Raw genomic sequence first — 23774 nt, forward strand, 5'->3', positions numbered from 1 at the left:
CCCTTTGCAAAGGCATTAGCAGAAAACCTACACATCTAAAGAAGGCAAGTTCAGAGTAGCTGCTATTGCATATATTGCATAAAAGAAAGTTATAAAGTCTGTGAGGAAAAGCTCTTTAAAGTTTATACATTCTGAGCATTTCCAAGTAGAAACTAAGAATGCTCCTGAATGAGACTATCAGCTCTGATAAAAGTAGTACTTTCGTGTGTGACCCTGTGTGTGTGCCAAAAAGGAGCATCTGTGCCTTCTATTCAGATCATTCACTGCAGTTATTCATTCATTTTGGTTATTCTCACTCCCCTTCCCAAGGCTGAGTGCAAGACTAGTCTTTTATCTAAGACCGATCAATCTCTTACAGGGAGCAATTTAAAGGCTTCAACCAGGATTTGTATTACCAAGGGAGCAGCCATGGGGAGGGTTATGACCAGGCAGTGGTTCAGTTCTGACTTTTGGCAGGTCTAAGCAGGCATGCTTTGAAATGGGAGAGGGAAAGCAGCGAGAGAATAAAAATGCCTTCAGAAGGGACACATGCTATCCACTGTGTAATCCCAGGAGGTGTCATTTACATATGCCACTCTGTGATTGGCATCTGGGGTATAGAACAATGAATGTCTCCATTTGGAGAGAGGAAGATTTGCAAATTATGGGGGCAATTAAGAAAATGTTTTTCTTCCATATGAGTTTAATTCAAAAGAATTAATGTAAGGAGCTAGTACTACAGTCCCCACTTTACAGATGAGGGAATACTGGCACTAAAAGGTAACATAGGAAAAACTAGTCTCGAGAAGTTTATCTCCCCTTTTCCTTATTTACCACCAAGTAATCCCTTTTTGCAGGCATTAAATGGACCTTGTGCCCAAGATGATGGCCCCTTCTCCAACTCCAATGACACTCAACCTACACCTGCCTTCTGGGATCACGAAGCATGACCTCATAGTCTATATTTCACGCTTACCTTCTAAGTTTCACCTGCCCTATAGCTCAACGTTGCCCTCTAGCTGCCTTCTCAGATTAGTAGCTAAATACCTGATTTTTAAAAAATCTCTACGTAAGTATCAATGTGTGATAACGGGCCTTAAAGTTTCTTTATCCTTTTCTACCTTGTCCTCCCCAGCCTTTACCTTTTTCTTATTTCTTTTTCTCTTTTTTTTGGTAAGTTTATCAATAAACTTAAGCAAGAGCCCAAAACTAAGATAGATAGTATAAGTATGTATGTAGATACATGCATGCATACATACATACACACACACACACACACACATACTGTTATGGACTAAATTGTGTTCCCCAAATTTTTTACATTAAGCGCTAACCCCCAATGTGATTGTATTTGGAGATAAGACTTTTAGGGAGGTAATTAACATTAAATGAGGTCATAAGGGTGGGGCCCTAATCCAATAGGACCAGTATCCTCATAAGAAGAAGAGACACCATAGATCTCTCTCACCATAGATCTCTTTTACTTCTGCTTTCTAGCCTCTAGAACTGTGAGAAAATACCAGCCTGTGGTATTTTGTTATGGCTGCCAAAGCAGATGAATTCACATATTTTATGGAACATTTTATTATTCTGGACATTGTTTGTGAGTAGAGTGTCCTAAGTGAATCTCACAGCAAATGCTGTAGTAGGAGTACTGGACGGAAGTTAAAAAATCCAGATGCAGTCAAGTACTACTTCTGCCACTTTCTATGTGTATGAACCTGACCGTGACTTCACCCCTCTGAGACAGCCTTCTCACATCTGTAAAACGATTCTTCCTCAAGGCCCTCATAGCTTGGGAATTCTGACTATTAATACCCAGAAAATGGCAGTGGGTGTAAATTATTACATATCACCAATCATTGGTTTTTCTTAGAATGGTAGGTCTGACACATTACAAGAGTTGAAACCCACACAATAACAAGAAAAATCATGTACGAGTTCCCTTATTTCTGTACTTCCATGCTTTATGTAGTTGAGATACCTGTCAGTGTGCCAAGGAGTGCTAGCAGCCACAGTAAAAATCAGGCTCTTTTCCAAGGGATGTCCATTTCATAAAGATTTTGGGAGAAGAAAATGTGGATATAAAACAAGTAATACAAATTCTGCATAAAATTTGAAAACACAACCCTGGAAAGAAAGTTCAAGCTTCTGGTGGGCATATTAACTCATCTGCTCAATCTCTATTATTTACTTTCTTTGCCTTTAGGAGCATTTTGATGGAAAACTTTCTAAAATAAATACTGCAGCAGATAAGTCTTACTAATTAGAAAGGGAGCCAATTTAGATGGGGTTTCAGATTTATATGCTAGTAGATGATATTTATAAGTAGATTGATAGAAAAAAAAGTTATTTTACAGTCACACCTCTATCCCCAGACAGGCAACTCTCAAAAGCATGCAGTTCATCAAAAGGAAGGGAGTGTGGGGATTGTCGTCCGCTCAAGGAACCCCAGATGGAACTCAGAATACAACTCTTTTCAGGAAGTCCATTGTAAGGACATCCCCAGTATATAAGGTGCCAGTTTACACTTCCTTTTTGGTTTCCCCTTGGTCTTGGTCAGACTGTCAAACAAGACCTACTGTCCCTTAGCCAAGGGTGAACATATGACCCGACTTAGGCCAACTGGCCTCTCCTTCTGAGGATATGAATGTGGAGAAGATAACACTGATAATAGAAGGGGCTCTTTATTCTGCACAGAGAACCTTGAAGAAGCTGAGGGCCTCTCCATTATGTCCTTCTGCCTAGGGCCCTGGAGCAGTTCTGATCCCTGTTCTTTCCAGATTCTTCAGCTTTTCCTTTGATTCTGTGAGCTATTCCCAGTCTTTCCAATACTTTCTTTCTTGCTTAAGCTGGAATCTGTTCCTATTGCTTAGTCAAAAGCCTGTAGTGTAGGCCTGCAGTCACCAGCTTCATACGTAAAAGTCATCACCTTACGTGATAAAATGAACTACTTTATTTGCAGGAAGTGAACCAGATGGCAATTTTATTTGGCATCTTTATTTGTGTAGATTTCAGTATAAAACACAAATTAAGTGGAAGGAATCTCATATCTTTTTACCACTTTTTACCACTGTCCCTTTCCCCTTTCCTCCCCCACCTCAACTTACCTTAACTCTCATTTCATTCTTAAAAAAAAAAAAAAAACTTAAAAAAAGAGTCTTGCATATCTAAATTTATTGAATATTTCTGTTTAAGAGATTGAACACTATAAAACTTTTTCTGGAGCACAGAGCATTTTTAAAGCAGTGAAACTACTCTGTGTGATACTATAAGGATAGATACATGTCATCAAACATTTGTCCAAATCCCCAGAATGTACAGCACCAAGAGAGAACCCTAGTGTAAACCATGGACTTTAGGGGATGATGACGTGTCAATGCAGGTTCTTCAATTGTAATAAATGTCCCACTCTGGAGGGGGATGTAGCAATCGGGGAGGTCATGCATGTGTGGAAGTAGGAGGTAATGGGAAATCTCTATATCTTGCTCTCAATTTTGCTATGAACCTAAAACTGCTCTAAAATGAAGTCTATTTAAAAAAAAACCTTTTCTAAACTGTAAACAAAGCCCATACTTAATCTATTTCATAATCATAATAATCATCATCCATGTTGATTCTGGAGTGTTCTTCCGGTTTTGATTTCTTTTTGGTCTCTTTGTTTTTCTCAGTCAGATGTAAGTGATGCTCACATTGTCTCATGATCTTCTTGGAGGACATCCAGCTCTCCCCTTGTCGTTCAGCTGGTGCAGCACATTGTCCTCCCCTCACATCCGTGCCCTTGGCCTTCAGGATCTCCCTCGCTCTTATGAGACTACAGGTGCAATTCCACGGATTTCCATCCAGATACAGGTGTCTGAGGCGAGGCAACCCCTCCAAGACTTTGAGGTCTAAAGCAGAAATCTTGTTGTTCCTAAGGTTTAGAACCTGAAGCTGCTTTAGATCCTTGAGTTCCATCTCAGCAATATTCTGGATGGCATTGCCTTTTAGGTCCAGCCTGGCTAAGGTCCCTGGAAGCCTGCAAAAGCATGGAAACAGGATGGGAGAGGAAGCCATGACCACCATTCCATATCTACCAACGCAACTCAGAATGAGCAACACCAGCCTTTTCTGTACCATTGTGTCCTGGTGGAAGCTAGAAAACAAGCTCCGTTTTGAAAAATTAAGTCTTATGTATGGGTCTTTAACCTTTCTCATAGGTCTTGTCTTCTAACCCTCTGAGTCTTCTGGTTCCTAGCCATAAGACTCATTTCTTGTCTTGTCAAACAGGATCATGTAAACAAATCAATAAGAAAAAAGTTGCCAATTTTTACTTGGAAAAGGCCATGAGTCTATAATTTATAGGAGAAGTAAGAGTATGGAATAAAAACATGAAAAAGTGTGGTTCTTGGGGCACCTAGGTAGCTCAGTCCTTAAGTGTCTGCCTTCCACTCAGGTCATGATCCCATGGTCCTGGGATGGAGCCCCACATCAAGCTCCCTGCTCAGCGGGAAGCCTGCTTCTCCCTCTCTCACTCCCCCTGCTTGTGTTCCCTCTCTCGTTGTGTCTCTCTCTGTAAAATAAATAAATAAAATCTTTTTTAAAAAAAGTGTGGTTCTTCATGAAATATAAAAGGCAATGAAAAAATGATGCAATGTTTTATGTATGAAGTTAGAACATGGTTTTGGTTTTAAATTTTAAAATTTATTGTTGCTGGGGGTGACTGGGTGATAGACACTGGGGAGGGTATGTGCTCTGGTAAGCGCTGTGAATTGTGCAAGACTGTTGAATCTCAGATCTGTACCTCTGAAACAAATAATGCAATATATGTTAAGAAAAAAAAAAAAGAAGAAGGTAGCAGGAGGGGAAGAATGAAGGGGGGGAAATCGGAGGGGTAGACGAACCATGAGAGAGGATGGACTCTGAAAAACAAACAGGGTTCTAGAGGGGAGGGGGTGGGAGGATGGGTTAGCCTGGTGGTGGGTATTGAGGAGGGCACATTCTGCATGGAGCACTGGGTGTTACGCACAAACAATGAATCATGGAACACTGCATCTAAAACTAATGATGTAATGTAGGGGATTAACAGAATAAAAAAAAATTTATTGTTGCTGAAGGTGTTGTGAGGTAAGAACTTAAATTCTGTTGGTGGGAGTGTAACTTGATACCACCTTGCAAACAATTAGGTAACACATACCAAATTTAAATAACATCATGCCTTTCAACCCTAGAAAATAGTAGAAGAAAATAGAGATTTATTGATAATATGTTTGTCACATATTTAATTATATTTATAACAGAAAAAAAGGATAAAGACTAATGTCTCTTAATATGGAAATTAAGAGATAATAGACTTATGTGACAATAAAAATCATATATTTAAATAATTTTTAAAATACTAATTCTATGAGAAAGCTTTTCTAACTATGACTTGAAAATGCAGAAGCTAGGGTGCCTGGGTGGCTCAGTTGGTTAAGCGACTGCCTTCGGCTCAGGTCATGATCCTGGAGTCCCTGGATCGAGTCCCGCATCGGGCTCCCTGCTCAGCAGGGAGTCTGCTTCTCCCTCTGACCCTCTTCCCTCTCATGCTCTCTCTCATTCTCTCTCTCAAGTAAATAAAATCTTTAAAAAAAAAAAAAAAGAAAGAAAATGCAGAAGCTATAGCAGCGCCTGGGTGGCTCAGTCATTGGGCGTCTGCCTTCAGGTCAGGTCATGATCCCAGGGTCCTGGAATAGAGCCCTGCATCAGGCTCCCTGCTCGGCGGGAAGCCTGCTTCTGCCTCTCCCACTCCCCCTGCTTGTGTTCCCTCTCTCTCTGTCTCTCTCTCTGTCAAATAAATAAATAAAATCTTAAAAAAAAAAAATGCAGAAGTTATAAAAGATCAGTGAATCAACTACATTAAAAATAATAATAAAAAAAGAAATGGTGTATGGCAAAAGACATATGCAAAGTCAAAAGATAAATGATAAACTGGGGGAAATATCTGCACCTTATAACCCAAAGAGCTAATCTCCCTAATATGTAAAGGACTTTTTAAAGGTAAGAAGAAAAGGTTTTAAAATGAGACTGAAAAATGGGCAAAAGGCATGAATGGAAGTCCGCATAAACAGGAAAGCAAAACCCTTAAGTCTTCAAGCATACCCAGAATAAGAGAAATGAAAAATAAAACCACACAGAGATGCCATTTCTCACCTACCAGAATGGTAAAAAAAAAAAAAAAAAAAAAAGATCTTAATCCTTAGCATTAAGGATTACATTCTTTGGGCAAAGCTGTGAAGAAACAGACATTCTCACACATCTCTTGGTGGGACGCTAAAATGGCATGGCCCCTATGGAGGAGAATTTAGCAAAGTCTAACGAAATAACTTGTGCATTTACCCTTCCACTCTGAAGATATGACTCAACAAATATAAAACAGCATATGTGCATTTATTATGGTATTATTTATAATAGCAAAAGATTGGAAACAACCTAGTACAACAGTAAAAAACTACTATGCAGTCTTAAAGAAGAAAGGGGTTTGTCCCTAAGAATTATCATAAAATGATTTCCAGAAGGTATTGTTAAAGGGAAAAAAGCAAGAAGTGGAATAATATGTATGTATGTCAGTTTTTGTGTAAGAGGGAAATGAGAATACATGTGCATATATTTGCTTATATTGGGTAAAAAAAAGAATGATAACCCAGAAGTGAATAAAAATGGTTACTTATAGGAAGTGTGTGCATATGGTTTTAACTTTTGAATCATGTTAATGGTTTACATGTTCACAAAACAAATAAGATAAAACAGAATCAAGCCCCAAAATCGAACACAAACAGAAACAAACATATCTAATTAATTAATCAAATGGTAATGTTGGTATATAACCAAATAAAGGAAAGAAAAAGTACTCTGACTGAATATCCTTAATGGATATGTCTAAGCCTTAGAGACTAAGGACAAAAGGATCTGCAAGGAAATTTCTCTCACCACGTTTATTATTCATACTGCTGTTAGAAATGAAATTTGAAATCTTTTCAATGAATGCTCTAAGACAAAACAAATAAGTAAATATATTCATATATTAAGAACCAAGATTTCATTGTAAAAGAAAAGATACAAATATAAAATAAGAAAAACCCTCTAATGATAAATATGAACTGGAGATAATGTGAATTCATCACTTAAAAAAGTATTTTTTCTAGTTGTGCATACTGGAAGAAGCTAGAAGTAATATTACACCCTAATAGCAATGCTTCTCCAATAGCCTAAGCTCACTGAGCACCCAGATCTTAATTTCAGAATTCCAGTTTCCACTTAAAGAAGCAAGGCTTCTTAGAGAAATGACTGATTCCATGTCTGGGGCAAGGTGAGCCAGAACATCTGAGTCAGAATGCAATAGCATGTTCAAAGATTAATGGGACATCCATCAGGATGGCTGTTATGAAAAATCCAGAAAATAGTAAGTGTTGATGAGGATGTGGAGAAATTAGGAGCCTCGTGTGCTGTCGGTGGGAATGTAAAATGATACAGGCGCTATGGAAAACGGTATGAGGTGCTTCCTCAAAAAATTAAAAATAGAATTACTGCATGATCCAGCAATTCCATTTCTGGGTGTATACACAGAAGAATTGAAAGCATGATTGGTCTCAAAGAGGTATTAACATATTAAATAATATTACACATTATTTACATGTTGTACACCCATATTGAATTCACAATAGCTAAAATGTGGAAGCAATCCGAGTGTCCACTGACGGATGAATGGATAAGCAAGATACAATAGGTACATACAATGGAATACTTAGCCTTAAAAAGGAAGGAAATTCTGGTACATGCTACAACATGGATAAACCTTGAGGACATTATGCTAAGTGAAAAAAGCCTGTCACGAAAAAGACAACTACTATAATTCCATTTATATGACATATCTAGAATAGTCAAATTCATAGAAACAGAAAGTATAATAGTGGTTGTCAGGGGCTGGGGGAGGAGGAAATGGGAAGTTGTTTAATGAGTATGGAGTTTCAGTTTTGCAAAATGAAAAGTCTCAGAGAGCAATTGCACAACGCTATGAAGGTACTTAACAATATTGCATTGTACAGTTAAAAATGGTTAAGTAAATTTTATGTGTATTTTACCGCAATTTTTGAAAAAGAGAACTAATGGAATCATGTCTCGTGAACACAGGGACCAGCTTGGAGAGGCTCTCACTAGACAAATCTGGAACAATTTGGGAATCAAAAGAGACTAGCAACTTTAAATGATTGTAACACACCAAATAAATTAAGATCCCTAGGGTCCATTGTAATACTTGGAAAAAGTGGAAAAAGGAAAGAAAAATCCTCTATAATGTTAAATAGAAAACAAAAAAAACAAAATTGAATGATCTAAAGTACATAAAAAAAATTATGTCTAGACATGGGCTCTAGTTGAGCAATTATGGATGAATTTTCATTTTTCAGCACACTAAGTTTTCAACCTTGAATGGGTATTGCTTTATAATCAGGAAAAAAACTTTTTTTAACTGTGGATACCAATTTGGAAAATGTCATGCTAATGCCTATTGATAAAAAGTAAAAAAGAATCACAATTGTGAACCTGAAAATTTTTCTGCTACTCAACAGCTCCATATTAAGTGCTATTCTGTTTGTGAAGTATAAGAAGGGGGAAAGTTTTATAGGGGAAAAAAAGGCCCTTGAAAGAACCATTCGGATGCTATTTTCATACAGTGTGAATGCACTGAATGTACATTCATGCCTTTTAGTAGTCAGTGAAATTTATTGTTGTGGTCCCAGTCATCTGATGATTATATACTTTATATTTGTATCCTAAGCTATACAGTGCATATACATATAGAAGTATTTGTGCTTTTGAGTATTTTATAGTCTTATTTATTTAAAGTGACTTCTCCTTAGTTGCAATAAAATTTACCTTAAAATGTAGATTAATTTACCAGGGCAAATCACTTCATACATTTTAACAATTTGATAGTTAAATTGTCCCCAAGACAATGTAATTTTGTGCACATACCAATTGATATAAGGTACATCCCTAAAAGTTATACAGAAAAATCTTATGTATAGCATTTGTTTTTTGTTGTTGTTGTTTTGTTTTGCAAGGAAAGATGGACTATTTACCGATGGTATGGCAGGAAGCAAGATTCTATTACCCTTGCAAGTACAAGGGAGAACAACTGAGGAAAGATATGATAAGGTAAATCAGAGAGTTAAGTCTACTAATTAAGACTTGAGTTCTTACTTTGGCCATTCTATTTTCCAGTTCGTGGCTTCAGGTAAGTTATTTAGCTTAAAGCTTAAAGTCATTTAGCTTAAAGCTCTGATTTTCCACCCTATAGTTGAAAGTGCCCAGTACACAGAAATCACATAATAAATGTTAGCTAATGAAAATGAGAAAGCCAAGTTTCCTTTAAAGCAAATATGATGATGAGTTCTAGGCTGCAGAGCCAAAATTTGTAGGTACAAATTTCTTCCTTTCTTTTTCTTTCATGTTTCGATGGGCGTTATAACCAAAATGACATTGTAAGGGAAATCACCAATATCCTGGTTTTGTGAACTTAGGGCAGTCATTTATGGCTTTGATATAATTTGTCTTTATAAGTCTGATTTATAGAGAAAGGTATCCCTGATTTTAAGACAAACCTGCTTCTAAAAACGCTACTTGTTCTTTGGGTCTGCGGCTTTTTAGAGTAAAAAGGGGTACACCCCGTGTTACCAGTAGATGGCACCTGAGTATAAGTAAGATAAAGTGCTACGCCGGCGTTAGGTTGTAGAAAGCTATTCTGGATTTGAATTATCCAAATTGTGGATAAAGAAAAGATGATGTAACTTATAGTTGTTCACTGAACTGCAAATTGGTGAAATAAGAATGAAACAGCAAAAGTGAGAGCCCGGTCTTGGGTGTTCTAAGTTTTTAAGTAGTCTAGTGTTTATAGCAGAGTACATCTCAGAGGCAGGTGATCATGTGGTGGCTAAAATTCCCTGGCTCTGCAGTTAGACTACTGTGCTTAATTCTGACTCCCCCACTTACTGATGATCTGGTTTTAAGAAGTTTCTTGATATCTCCTTGATACCTTAATGTTCTAATCCATAAAATAATAGTTAAAAAATGTGCCTTCATTCATAGGATTGTTGTAAGAAGTAATGAGGAATAACACATGAATATAAATTCACTGCTGGGTGAAGTCAGTACTTAATTAAGTCAGTACTTGATACCAGGTACTATTTTCTATTTCCATTAGTACATTGAGGCAAATGTAGTAGATATTTGAATATATGTGTACCTAAAACCATCTACTATTATTTCCTTGGTGAAATGTAGAACGGAGAATGGTAGGCAAAAGAAGGGATTTGTGATTTGTGGTAGGATACACAGCAACTAGCAACAAGTTAGGTTAGGTTAGCAACTGGCAAGGGATAGGTTGCCGTGTTTATAGTTTATTAATAGGAAACTGAATTTTAAAGTACAATTTTGTGTATGAATAAGACCCATGCAAATAAAAGTGTACTGTTTTGAGCTCATAAATAAAAGTCTTAACAATTGGGCGCCTGGGTGGCTCAGTCGTTGAGCGTCTGCCTTCGGCTCAGGTCATGATCTCAGGGTCCTGGGATCGAGCCCCGCATCAGGCTCCCTGCTCCGCGGGAAGCCTGCTTCTCCCTCTCCCCACTGCTTGTGTTCCCTCTCTCGCTGTCTCTCTCTCTCAAATAAATAAATAAAGTCTTTAAAAAAAAAAGAGTCTTAACAATTAAAAATAAAAAACAGTATTGCGTTTTAATGCTTTATGGGAGGAAAATTACAGAAAAACTTTTCTGGACCATTCCCAGTTTCCAATTCAGAGAAAAGCTGGAAAGTGGGAGGGGGATTTGATGAGGAATTTAAAAATCACTTTCTACAAGGAACACATTGCTCTCATAGCTGGCCAAGTTCTTTGACAGAACAGACAGTTGTGCTGCTTAATTTAAGCCTCACAGGAAAAGCCCACTTTCATCTCATGTCCCTTGCTTGTTGTTCTTGCCCATTACTTCTCTACCTGGGCTGCACATTAAATTCATCTGGGGAGCTTTTTACAAATACTGATGCCTGGGCACAAATCCTGGAGTGTCTGTTTTAACTGCTTTGAAGAGAGGTCTGGGCATAAGTATGCTTTTTTCAAATTTCTCCAGATAATTGTAATGTGGAGTCAGATTTGAGAATTATGGCTAGCTCAGGCTTGCAATTCTATTATACACTCCATTTGGCAAAAGCATTGTGCTTTCTGTAGTCACTTATTAAAGCACACAAATGCCCTGGCAGGAGTAAATAATTAAGCTACTTTTCACTCATTAAACTTAGCAGGATTACTCAACCGAATGCTTTCTAAAAGCCGCCGGAATAGAGAAGTCCACTGCGTTCCCAATTTTGCCAAGGTTCTCGCAGCCCATTGAGAATCCTTGATGGTAACAGTCACTCCCCAACCTGTTTTATGAGTTTTTATTCTATACACGATTATTTTTCTTGGAGTATGGGTATACAGTGATGGAAAATAAGACTTGAAACATAGTAGAGAAATTACTGAAATAACAAGTATTAGAGTCTTGAAACACTGAAGGCATGTTTTTTGCCTTAAGGCCTTTGTATTGGCTGTTCTGTCTAGACTACTCCCCGCACCGCCAAACAGCTTCACAGCTAAATCTCTCACCCCCTTCCAGTTTTTGCTCAAAGCTTACATTTTCATGAGAGTTACCATGTTTACCCTATTTAAAATTGCAACCAGCCACCCTGACTCTCCTGAACCTGGTAATCCTGCCCTTTTTTGTTGTTGCTAACTATAACACCTAACACCATCTCGATGTTAAATACTTACACATTCTGTTTATTATTACCATTTCCCTGCAGGAATTTAAGCTGTATAGAACAAGAAGTTTTATTTTTTTATTGCACTGATGTATCCCAAGTGCCTGGTAAAGTACATTAATTGTATGCACATGCTTATGCATTAAAAAATTGATTAATTTCAAATAACCCTCAATATATCTTTTAAAATACTGATTTCCATTATAAAAATCACTTCTGGTGTTTTGCATTGGGTACACTTACCATACTGTATGATAAAATATCTTTTTTTCAACTAGAAAAAAATGAACATTTGTACATATCAAAGATAATTTTTCCCTTTCTCATTGATAACAAAATGAAAATAAGTAAATTGAGTGTCATAGGATTCTACAGAAGCCAGAAGTTGATATGCTAATTACGAGAAATTTGATAATGATAGTCAACAGAGCAAAGTGCCATCTTTTTCCCATAAAGCACCAAAAGGAAAATGAATCCACTGATAGGCATGTATAATTAACGTTTTCTAAGAGAATAATAGGGCTTTATTCTTCTACCGTTTTTTTCATTTATCTACTTCATACATGTAGGACATGGAATAGGGTTTACCTAAAAAAGGATCAGTTAATGTCAACATGTACATTAGTTATCAATGATGACTGGGTGAGGAAACAGGACAGTGGGTTGGGTACAGAGAGAGGGATATTTGGAAAGAGAAATTAAATGTCAGAGTGTGAGGGTGTGTGTCTGTGTACGTGTGCGTGTGTGTGCATATGCATGTGTTTATGAGAGAGACAACCAAAAACACAAGGTGAGACCAACCCAAATGGACTCACATACCCACAGGCAGACACACAGAGAAATAAGCAGAGCTGTGCTAAAGTCCTTTAAAGATTGCAGTGCTGAGAAGCATACGAGGCCTCCAAATACATAATTCAAAATAAATACAAGATCAGATTATACACTTGTGATTTTTGTCATAACTACTATTTCAATGCTTTTAAAAATATAAACATCTTACTACATTTCCCCTTCATTTCTCTTCCGTATCCTTGTTTGGCTAGTGGCTAAGCATGTACCCAGTCTGCCTGTTGCTGGGTCCCAGGCTACATGCTTAAAAACCAAAACACACTTTTACAAGAAAGATCCCCACATTATGTGTGTTAGCATACTTCACCAAAGCGGCATTGCCTATTTTCAAGCATAGATCTCACCTGTTGGTGTCTTATCTGACAGGCAAGATAAATTAAGTTAGTGCAGGATTTAGTTAGAGGACTGGCGATTCCAAAACCCTGTCTACAATCTCTACACTTGAGTCCTAGGACAGCCCTGATCAGATCATTTATGTTTGCTCTATTTTTTCTTGCTTGTCTAATGGGCTTCATTGCCCCGATCTTCAGAAAACGTTTAAAGTGGTCACCATAAATAATAACTCCCCCTCACCTTAGCGGTATAGACAACAGCAGGTTCTGCTCCAAGGCCAGGTTGGAGAGCTGGGAGCACATCTGCAGGGCTCCAGCTTCGAACAAGCTAACAGTGTTGTTGTCCAGGAACAAGTGTTTCAAGTCTCGGAGGTCGTGGAAGTCTTGCGCGGTTACTCTCTGAATCAGGTTATTGCTAATGTCGAGTTTTTGTAGCCTTGCTGGGAGTCTGAGGGGCAACATTTGAACCTGGTTTTGGGACAACTCAAGAGTAGTTAAATTGGCAAGTATCTGCGCCCCATCGATGGAGGAGAGTGAGTTTTCTGACAAATAAAGATGGGAGAGATGCTCCAAGTGTTTCAGATCTCGAAAACTTACCACTTTGAGCTGGTTTCTCTCCATTTTTAAAGAGAGCAGAGATTTGGGCAGATTAATAGGAATTTTAGTCAGAAAGTTACCACTGAAGCTGAGAAATTGCAAAGACTGTAGAGAAGTGAAGAAACTAGCTGGTACAAGATGGAGTCTGTTATTCTCCATGCTCAGGTGTTTCAGGTGGGGAAGGGCCAGTGGTCCAGCTACAGATTCAATATTGTTGTCATCTAACATCAAACTCTGCAAACTGACAAGAGAGGAGAGCGTGCTGGGAGACAGAGAAGAGATCAGATTGTTTTTAAGCTCAAGGATTTTTAATTTCTTCAGTCCTTCAAAATCGGATCCGTGTAGGACATATATTGAATTGTCATTTAGTTTTAACACTTCAAGACTGGCTGGGAGAATCCTGGGGACTTGTCTTAACTTATTTTTGCAGAGTTCCAAGGTCTTCAAGGTACTCAGAGTTTTGAAAGTGTCATTTTCTACTGACTCTGTTCCACTGGCCAGCAGAATAAAATCTTCTAAAGCCAACATTTGGGTGAAGCTAGACATCTATAAAAAAGGCAGGGATGGGTCACAAAGAGAGAAAAGCAGTAAATTAAGATTATTGTGGAAAAAAAATACACATTATCATTCAATACTAATGATACTTCAGATTTCTCTTCAGGATCTATTTAAAATTATCTCTTGGAAAATCAGGTCTTGACTTTTTTTTTTTTTGAAAGACAATGAGAGACAGAGCGAGCATGAGTGGGGGGGAGAGGCAGTGGGAGAAGGAGAGGGAGAAGCAGATTCTCCACTGAGCAGGAAGCCTGACACGGGGCTCAATTTCAGGACCCTGAGATCATGACCTACCTAAGCCGAAGGCAGACACTTAACTGACTGAGCCACCCAGGAGCCCCCATGACTATTTTTTTAAAAGATTTTATTTTTAAGTAATCTCCACACCCAACATAGGGCTCAAACTCACAACACTGAGATCAAGAGTTGCATGCTCCACTGACTGAGCCAGCCTGGCGCCCCAGGTCCTAACTATTTTTTATTTATGATTGCTAACAGTGTAAGATATCAAAAATACATTGAGCTCTTTCACACACTATTGGTGGACATAATATTAGCTAACTTTTGGTGCATATTCTCTGACCCAGCAAGTTTATTTCTAGCCAGAAGTACTTACAAGTTGCACAATGATTTATACAATAGGATGTTCTTTGTTGGCATCATCTTATAATAGTCCAGAATGGGAACAATCTGGAAATCTTTCACCAAACTATTAGCAGTTGTTAACTCTACAATGTAAAGTTATAAGAGATTTTCATTATCTTCCTTTTGCATTGTTTAGATTTTAAGTTACAAATTACATTTAAAAAATTTTAAGCATTAAAAGTAAAAATTTTAAATGTCATAGACACTGCTATCACTAGGATGGGCCTATCAGAGAAACATTTTTCAACTATATTATAGTTGGAAAAACTAGCCTAGCCTCCCTATTCCCTATCCCTCAATTTGCATTCACTGATGAAAAAGATCCATGAAGAAACAAACAGGATACATGTGTTTCCATGTCTGTAAAGCAAAGATTCCATTCGTGCTACTCCTCTCCTAGATTTTAGAAATGATCAAATCTGATATGCTTTCTCCGTGGTTTGCAAGTTCAAGTACTCCTATCTTTCCACCTATCTGTCAACCTCCTACCTTGCCATCTATGTCTTCTCAGGTTGATGTAATCCTTGGTATTTTGTTCTCAGAGTAAGATCATCTCTAGGCAGAAAGAGGAATTGTTCCAGGTTTTCTTCAGCTTGATAAAGATTCACAGAATTTTCAACCTGCTTTAGAATTCAACTGAGTTAAAATTTTCAAAGCATGGGGCACCTGGATGACTCAGTTGGTTAAGCATCTGCCATCAGCTCAGGTCATGATCCCGGGGTCCTAGGATTGAGCCCGCGTCGGGCTCCCTGCTCCACGGGGAGCCTGCTTCTCCCTCTCCCTCTGCCTGATGCTCCCCCTGCTTGTGCTCTCTCTCTCTCAAATAAATAAATAAAATCTTTAAAAAAATGTTTTTCAACGCACAATTTAATGTCTTACTGTCTACAGTTTTTAAATGTTTGATTTAATTATGCAGTTGAGCCCTTTTGTAATACCAATGCGTGGTTAACACCCTCAAGGTGGGTTAATTTTGCATCACATATTTATTATAGGTACTTATATTCTAGGAGGACATGTGATGTGAATTGTGGTATATTTTAAAGCTTCTCCTAATATGATACTCGTTAGAAGAATCTTATGTTAAAATTTCCATAAACAGATGTTTTTAATTGTAATAGTTTTGGCAGTTACCTTGGTTTGTATATTGCTGCTAATATGTGATATTTTCTTAATTATTAATCAGATGTATTAATTCGTCCTAGTCCCAATTATAATAGTAATTTTTTCTTGCACTTGAATATCTACAAGCGCCAAGTGCTTTTTTTATATTGTTAAAAAAGAAAAAAACACAAGCCCCAAATGGAGTCATTTGCCCCCACCCGTGACAGCAAACCAAGACTTAAGTACAGTTATAACCTCTCCTAAGAATGTGACATTTTAACAGTCAACCTGAAATTTCCTGGTCAGCATTAGTGACATATAATCATGATTAAAAACCCTGCCCATCTCTTCTTCCCACAAGGAACTTGACGGGACCTGAAACCATCCTTACTTACTGATTTGTCTATAAGTCCCTTGCTCCACGCTCCTGCCTGTAAGTCCTCTCATTGGGTACAGCTTCTGGGAACATCTCTCTGCCTGCTAGATGAGATGCTGCCTGATTCATGAATCGCTTATTTATTAGATCTTCAAATGTACTCAGTTGAATTTTGTTTATTAACAATACATTATCACTAATTCTTCTAACAACCCTTCAAGTTTGCTATTATCAAACTTGAGAGACTTGAGAATTTCAGCAAGGTCTGTTGGACTCTAAACAGACTGAACTCTAAACTCTAAACTCTTTCTTCCTCAACTTACATTTTCTACTGCATCTGGTCTACAATTAATGTTTTTCAAAAAAGACAAAATCTAGACACAAATTAGAGAGATTTAGAAAAGCAGAAATTTTAGAGATTATCTAGTTCAAATCTCCCATTTAAGGGATGAGGAATTTCAGCCCCCCCACCCAAAATTAAAAAGACCTGCCCAAGACTCTTCTTTAGTAGACTTTTCATTTCTATGTGCCCTTTCTAGGCTTTCTTGCATATAAAGTCAGAAATGACTCTAGACATAGATCTTCACTTCTTAGATTGCTGATCTTCCATAAGAACTTGGTGCTATTAATAGTTCCACTTTTATCTGAGTGACCACAAACCCTAAAAGATTGCTGAGTATGCAACAAGTCTCAGGGGTGACATGGACCTGAATGGGCAATTTATTTGGGGACAAGACAAATAAGGTGTAGTATCAGAGCTTCAATTTGTCTTCATTCCTATTCGTCAAATGTACAGACTGGCCTAAACGGTCAACATAATTCATGTTCTTAACTGAATCCAGTGGACAGTTGTTTTCTTTTATTAAGTATAGAGACACTTCTTTTTTTCTTTTTGTCAGTCAATGCAGATTACTTTTGGTTATTATTAATTAAAATGGTTACCATCTTCTTGGGGCTCCAGGCTGGCTCAGTGGGAAAAGCATGGGACTCTTGATCTTGGGGTTGTGAGTTGGAGCCCCACGTAGGCTGTAGAGATGACGTAAAACTAAAATCTTAAGAAAAATGGCCGTCATTTTCTGAGTATTCACTATGGTTATCTTTATAAAATCTTGTGTGTAAGCACGATTATTCCCTTTTTGGAAAGGGAAACTAAGGCCTGAGAAGGTAAAATATCTGGTCCAAGTATGTCTTGCTAGCAAGTGGAAAAGTTGAGCCCCCAACCCAGATTTATCTTACCCCAGCACACATATTTTTATTTTAACCTCACTACCATGACTTACATTTAGCAGGAGAATATAAAATTCTGGCACCACAAACAGTGGGGAAGATACTGATTTTCAAATTTTCAGTTGAATTTACAGAGCTGACAAAGGAAAATAATTCTGCTAGACCAGTTTTCCATTTCCCTGGACTAAGCTGAACTGTACTCAAAAGATGTAAAAAAAAGAGATGCTTTTGCCCTCGAGCTAACCTTGAGGCTGCTGTGAGTTTTTTCAATGTTGCTTAAAAAGCAAGGCAAGTAGGGCTTGGTGTTAATGATTAGTTGTAGGAAGTTTCCCTAAGTATAATTCCTGCCATACATTTTTACAGTTTAGTGAACCTAATATATACGTAGATAAAAGTTACACTAAAATACGAAAAGTGAAAAAGAAGCAAGGCATGTAAAATGAGGTAGAGCAGAGAAGCAAGGCCTGCTGCTTCCTCATGAAAGGCTTTGTTTCTGGTTTCTTCTGGGTAGCCTCTGCTGCAAGCATTAGAGGGCCACAGACCTTTCTTGGGATCCTTATAGGTTCAATGTCCACAGGATAACTGAAATACCCTCATAGTTACAGCCTCAGACCTGTATGCATCAAGCCAGTAAGGAGTCTGTAAAACAATGTTGGAACTTTTCTTCCTGATCATCAATACTTGTTCTCTGTAAACACTTATAAAGTCCTGACAAGTATGGAGAGAATATAAAAATAATCCAGGGAAGCCTGGGTGGCTCAGTTGGTTGGGCGACTGCCTTCGGCTCAGGTCATGATCCTGGAGTCCCGGGATCGAGTCCCGCATCGGGCTCCCTGCTCAGCGAGGAGCCTGCTTCTCTCTCTGACCCTCCCCCCTCTCATGTACTCGCTCTCATTCTCGCTCTCTCAAATAAATAAATAAATCTTTAAAAAAAAAAATAATCCATAATCTCCCCGCTTGGTGATCAACTCTGTTCATGTATTTCTTACCCAGGAGGAATTTGAAGTAGGGTCTCTCCTTCCACAAAAGATGTAAAGCACAATCCTTTTAATTGACTGCTGTCATTGAGACACTCCTATTTGTCCTCTAAATGTAAGAGCCCAAACTGTAAAACTCTTAGAAGAAAATATGGACATAAATTTTCATGACCTTGGGTTTGGTAAAAGCTATCTTGGATACGACACCAAAAGCAAAAGTGACACACATGTAGAATAGTAAATGGGACTTACTGGAAATTAAAAACATCTGTGCTTCAAAGGACACCATTAAGAGAATGAACAACAGCAACAACCACCATAGAATGGGAGAAAATTTTCTCAAATAATAGATCTGATAGGAGATTTGTATTTAGAATATAAAAAGGACTCTTACAACCCAATAGTGAAAAGACAAAGAACCCAATTAAAAAAAATGGGCAAAGGATGGTCATATAGACATTTTCCCCCAAAAAGATATGCAAATGGTCAATTAGCACACAAAAAGAGGCTCAACATCATTAACCACTAGTGATATGAAAGTCAAACCATAGTGAGATACTAACAGACACTCACTAGGATGGTTATAATCCAAAAAAGGATAAGAAATGTTAGCAGGAATGTGGAGAAACTGGAGCCATCACACATTACTCGAGGGATACAAAACAATGGAGCACTTTGGAAAACAGTCTGGCAGTTCCTCAAATGTGAAACATAATTACCATATTACCCAGAGATTCCACTCTTAGGTATATACCCAAGGCAGATGAAAATATATGTCCACACAAAAACTGGTACATGAATGTTCTTTGGAGCATAATAGCCAAAAAAAAGAAACAACTCAAGTGTCCATCAACTAATGAATGGATAAACAAAATGTGGTATATACATACAATGGAATATTATTTAGTCTTTAAAAGGAAGTAAATTCTGAAATATGCTATAAGATGGATGAAACTTGAGGGCATTATTTTAAGTGAAAGAAGCCAGTGACAAGAGACCACAGGTTTAGGGAAAAAGATTGACTTCAGTTTGGGGCATGTTATTTTGAGATGATATACATATATGAAGAGGTCCAGTAGGCAGCTGGATAAGTCTGAAACATGGGGGAAAGGCATGAATTAGAAACTCAGTTATGGGAGCCATCATTCCTTACATAAAGTGAAGTCACTTAAGGAGACTGTACATAGTAAGAAATGGAAAGGCTGAGGACTGCAACTCCCTGGAGAAGCCCCCAAAAATAAGGGGCAATGGAAGAAAAGAAACCTACCAAAATGGCAGAAAAGAACTATCAGAGAGGAATCATGAAGACATAAAAGTGTGGTGCCATGGAAGGCAAAAGAGTGAGAATTTCAAGAAATAGGAGTGAGCCAATGTACTAGAGAGAACAGTTTTTTAACTATATGGAGTAGTTAGAAACCAAACAGTGGTGAATTAGAGAATAAATAGGAGGTGAAGTAGAGACAGTAAGTATAGATTATCCTTTTACAGAGTTTTGCCAATAAAGAGAGGCAGTAGCAGGAAGAGACACAGAGTTAAAATTATTTTATTTTATTTTGAAGATTTATTTACGTATTTTTAGAGAGAGAGAAAGAGAATGCAAGTGGTGGGGAGAGGGAGAGGGAGAGAGAAAATCTCAAGCAGACTCCCTACTGAGTGCAGAGCCCGATGCAAGGCTCTATCCCACGATCCTGAGATCATGACCTGAAATGAAATCAAGAATCAGACACGCAACCAGCTGAGCCACCCAGGTGCCCCCAAATAATTTTATTTTTATTGTAATGAAAGAAGCCTAGTTATAGGCTAGAACAGGGCACTAGTAAGGAAAGAGCAACTGAAAATATGGGTGTGGGGAGAATGATGGAGCAAGCTCCAGGTAGAGGTGAGGAAGATGGACTCCAGGGCATGGGTGGGACGCTGCCTTGAGCAGAACAAGGGAGGTCTCATCCTCTCTGTCTGGAGGAAAGAGTTTGCAGAATTGAATGGAGACAAGTTAGTCCACAGTGAGCAGGAGTTGAGGGAGATCAAGACTAATGGCCTCGGTTTTGTCAGGATTAGTCAATAAAATGGGAGGCTAACCATGGGTGAGAATGAGGATAGTAGGGATTTAGAAGACAACCCAAACTGTACTGAAGTTTTGGAAGATGTTGATGGAATGTAGGAAAGCCTGGCCAAGAAGAATTGAAAGGACAGATGGGTGACACTGAAGACCCAGATGAGGTCAGGGACCTTAAATTTGCAGTGTTTCTACAAATTTGTGGTTGTTCCAAACCACACATTTATACACACATATGTGTAGAGATGTTGTGTGATCCTCTCCAGTGGCACCCGGCTATCCGGGTAGATGTAGGGTTAGAAGTCTCCATGAGGTGGCAAAAGAAGTAGAGTATGGCAGCTGAAAGCAAAGAAGATAATGACCAGAGAGCGGGAGAATTCGAGATTTCTGAGTGGAGGGGTTTCAGGTATAATGGTTATGATATCTCCAAGCAGATGGCTGTGGTGAAGTGGAAGCGTAGATGGATACTTTCTCATGAGCTCAGGGAATTCTTATGAGCTAGGACATTGCACGCTGACGGCACCAAGAAGATGCAGGACTCGGGATGGAGAGCAAGACCAGAAGCCAGGAGAGGTAGGGGCTGAGGCACAGTATGAGACAAAGGAAGAAGAAACAAGGAGTGTTACAGCCCAGTGGCATGCACCTCAAGCAAGTAGGCAGTTTTACAGATGAATGGATAATAAAGGCCCTCATGTCTTAAGGGCAGGAACTGTGTATTTTTCATCTTTTATCCCTAGTCTCAAACACAGCATTCACAGTCACAAACACAAATTATACAAATAAGTAATAGAAACATTTTTAATTGTGAGATATATGTACGTATCCATGGGCGTACACATGGTTCGTATGCGGTATGTGTGCATATATGTATGTGTTCGTATATATGTGTACATATATGTGTGTATACATATGTATATAATTTCTATTGCTATTAATCTGAAGATATTCTAAGGTATACAGGCACCTGATTCTGTAGAACATACATCATATTCACCAAAGACAGCTAAAATACGGTCATTTAAAACCTAAGGGCTTTTAAAAGAGATGTGTTATTGCTTAGAGCTTTTTATTTCCTTCACAAAACAATCCTGTCTTTCATCAACCTCTCTGCTGAAACTACCCTTCCAAGAGACAATTAACTGGATTAAAGTCAGAGAAGTGGCAGTATTACCATTCAGAGAACGTAAACCAATGACAAAAGTGCTCATTCAATCACTGAATTTGATGAGAGGTATAATTTCATCTTACTGGCTGCAAGCAACAGTGATGAATCATTACCAGGCTTAGCTGATACTTCAGCTCTTGGCATCTCAGGCCGTCAGAACAAATATTTAAGTACGTTGCCCTTTAACCAGCTGTCCTGCTTGAATACTGAGACCTGACGGGGTCAGACTTGCTCTCTGGCATTAGGCACTAGTGGATTACAAGAGGACAATAAACATGTCCACTAGGCAATTTTGCTTATTGAGCCTTGAAATCAATACCACGGCACATACTTTGAACTCTCCGTGTTTAGGCGCACCTACATTCAAATTTCTTAACCAAATGAAAGGGGAAGGTGTCTCTATTTGGAGGGAAAGTACATCCACCTGCTGACTCTCTGCACCTGCATCAGAGATGTATTTCCTTATCTTGGGGTTTGGATCTAGGAGGGAAGAGCAGTGACTGGTGAAGACAAAATCAGAGAGCCATTGAATTTTACAGGTAAAAGGAGCCCGGGTTCACCAATCTAACCCAACCTTCTTACTTCACAAAGGTAAAAAGTAAGGCCCAGAGATTTTTTAACTGTTTGCTTAAGATGATTATATCTCTGGATAGGGGGAGAGTTAGGATAAGAACCCTTGTCTCTCCATAACTTCCAAAATATCAAAGGCCAAAAACAAAATTCCTTTGTATTATAAAATTCAGACAAATCTATAGCACTCTTTGCAGCACTCTGAATAGGTAGGCATAAATAAAAAAGTCAAAATTAAAAGTTCATAGAACAAGTACCGCATTAACACGCCAAAACAAAAACACGTATTTCCTCCGTAGATGTTTCCACAAAGCCCCTGATGCCTGGCAGGTATGTAGGGTCCATTATAAATAATTCTCATATGCTGGGCTTCATCTCGATAGTCTTACAATGCTCTAAGGATCACCTGCTTTCTACGGCACAAACAAAACTCCTTTTTATCCCCCAAAAGCACTCATCCTTAATCGTGGGGACAGCAAATAGCCATTTGCTCTCAAACTCTCTTTGTTAAGAAAGAGCCACTTCTTTACTTCTACTTTGCAACAACATAATTACATTTTTTAAAAATAAAAACTGAAATAAAACATCATTAATGATAGATTCTGATGGTTCTTGACTGTGTCTCTAAAAAGAAATATCCAGAGGCATACACCCATCTCAGCAGTAAAGGGCAAGCAGATAGTTAGTGCAACAACCCAAACTTGATAAGCACCACTTTTGAGTGTTGATCATTTACAGTCCACGGTCGCCCCTCACCCTGCCTCAAAAAATAAGATTGTGGCAACTAGACCGTAGAACGGTTACCTGAAGGTGTGGAATTTTGCTGTGGCTAATGTAGAGCTTCTTGGTGGTGGAAGGAAGAGCGGATGGCAGCTCCGTTACCCTGTAGCATTGCACCGAGTACACGGAATCACAGCTACATCGGCCGGGACAGGTAGGATGGAAACCATAGCTAAGAGAAAGCAAAACGAGGAAAGCATAAAGCAGATGCATCTTCCAAAATGGGGCCTCCCAGGCAGCGGACGAGTGTTTGGGGGATGTCTCACTCTTTATACCATGAAATCTGATAATAGAATCTTATGAATGTGTACTCTGTCAATGTAAGAAGACAGGAAAGAAAAAATTCTCAATTTGCCTGGGTTAAAATGTTAGCAACAATTACAAAGGGCTTAAACATTGATAAGCTACCTTAATATTTGTAGGTGAGCAAAACCCTCGGTTATTTATGGCTTGGGAGGCTAATCAGCAAACACCTCTACTATCTGTAGTTTCCTTGTTTTGTTAAATGTGACACTAGGGAATTAGTGGGAAAAGACAAAGAGCTGTTTTATAGTGGGCTATAAACCTTTGAATTTTCTGTGACCCTGTATTAAAACCATTTTTGTAGGCCTGCAACAGGCAGGTGTTTTCTTCTCCTATTAACCAGTACGGGGAAATGGGCAGCTTTTCTCTTTATTATTGTTGTTCCAGTAACATTTTATTGCTAGGTGAAACAATGCGCTACCAAGGAGAGAGGTTTATAGCCACAGATAACTTG

At 38.4% G+C, this 23774-nt stretch overlaps 1 protein-coding gene across 1 annotated transcript; it reads right to left on the minus strand.

The window, feature by feature from the left end:
- Window positions 1–3555: 3555 nt before the first annotated feature.
- On the minus strand, window positions 3556–23230 carry LOC110583517 (nephrocan-like). Its single transcript, XM_021693565.1, has 3 exons — window positions 23042–23230; window positions 13213–14114; window positions 3556–3997 (listed from the first exon to the last, which is right to left on the minus strand). Exons 1-3 carry the CDS (start codon window positions 23228–23230, stop codon window positions 3556–3558), a joined length of 1533 nt encoding a protein of 510 aa, XP_021549240.1.
- Window positions 23231–23774: the final 544 nt, after the last annotated feature.

This window comes from Neomonachus schauinslandi, chromosome 8 (genome assembly GCF_002201575.2).
Source record: "Neomonachus schauinslandi chromosome 8, ASM220157v2, whole genome shotgun sequence".
Lineage (NCBI taxonomy): Eukaryota > Metazoa > Chordata > Mammalia > Carnivora > Phocidae > Neomonachus > Neomonachus schauinslandi.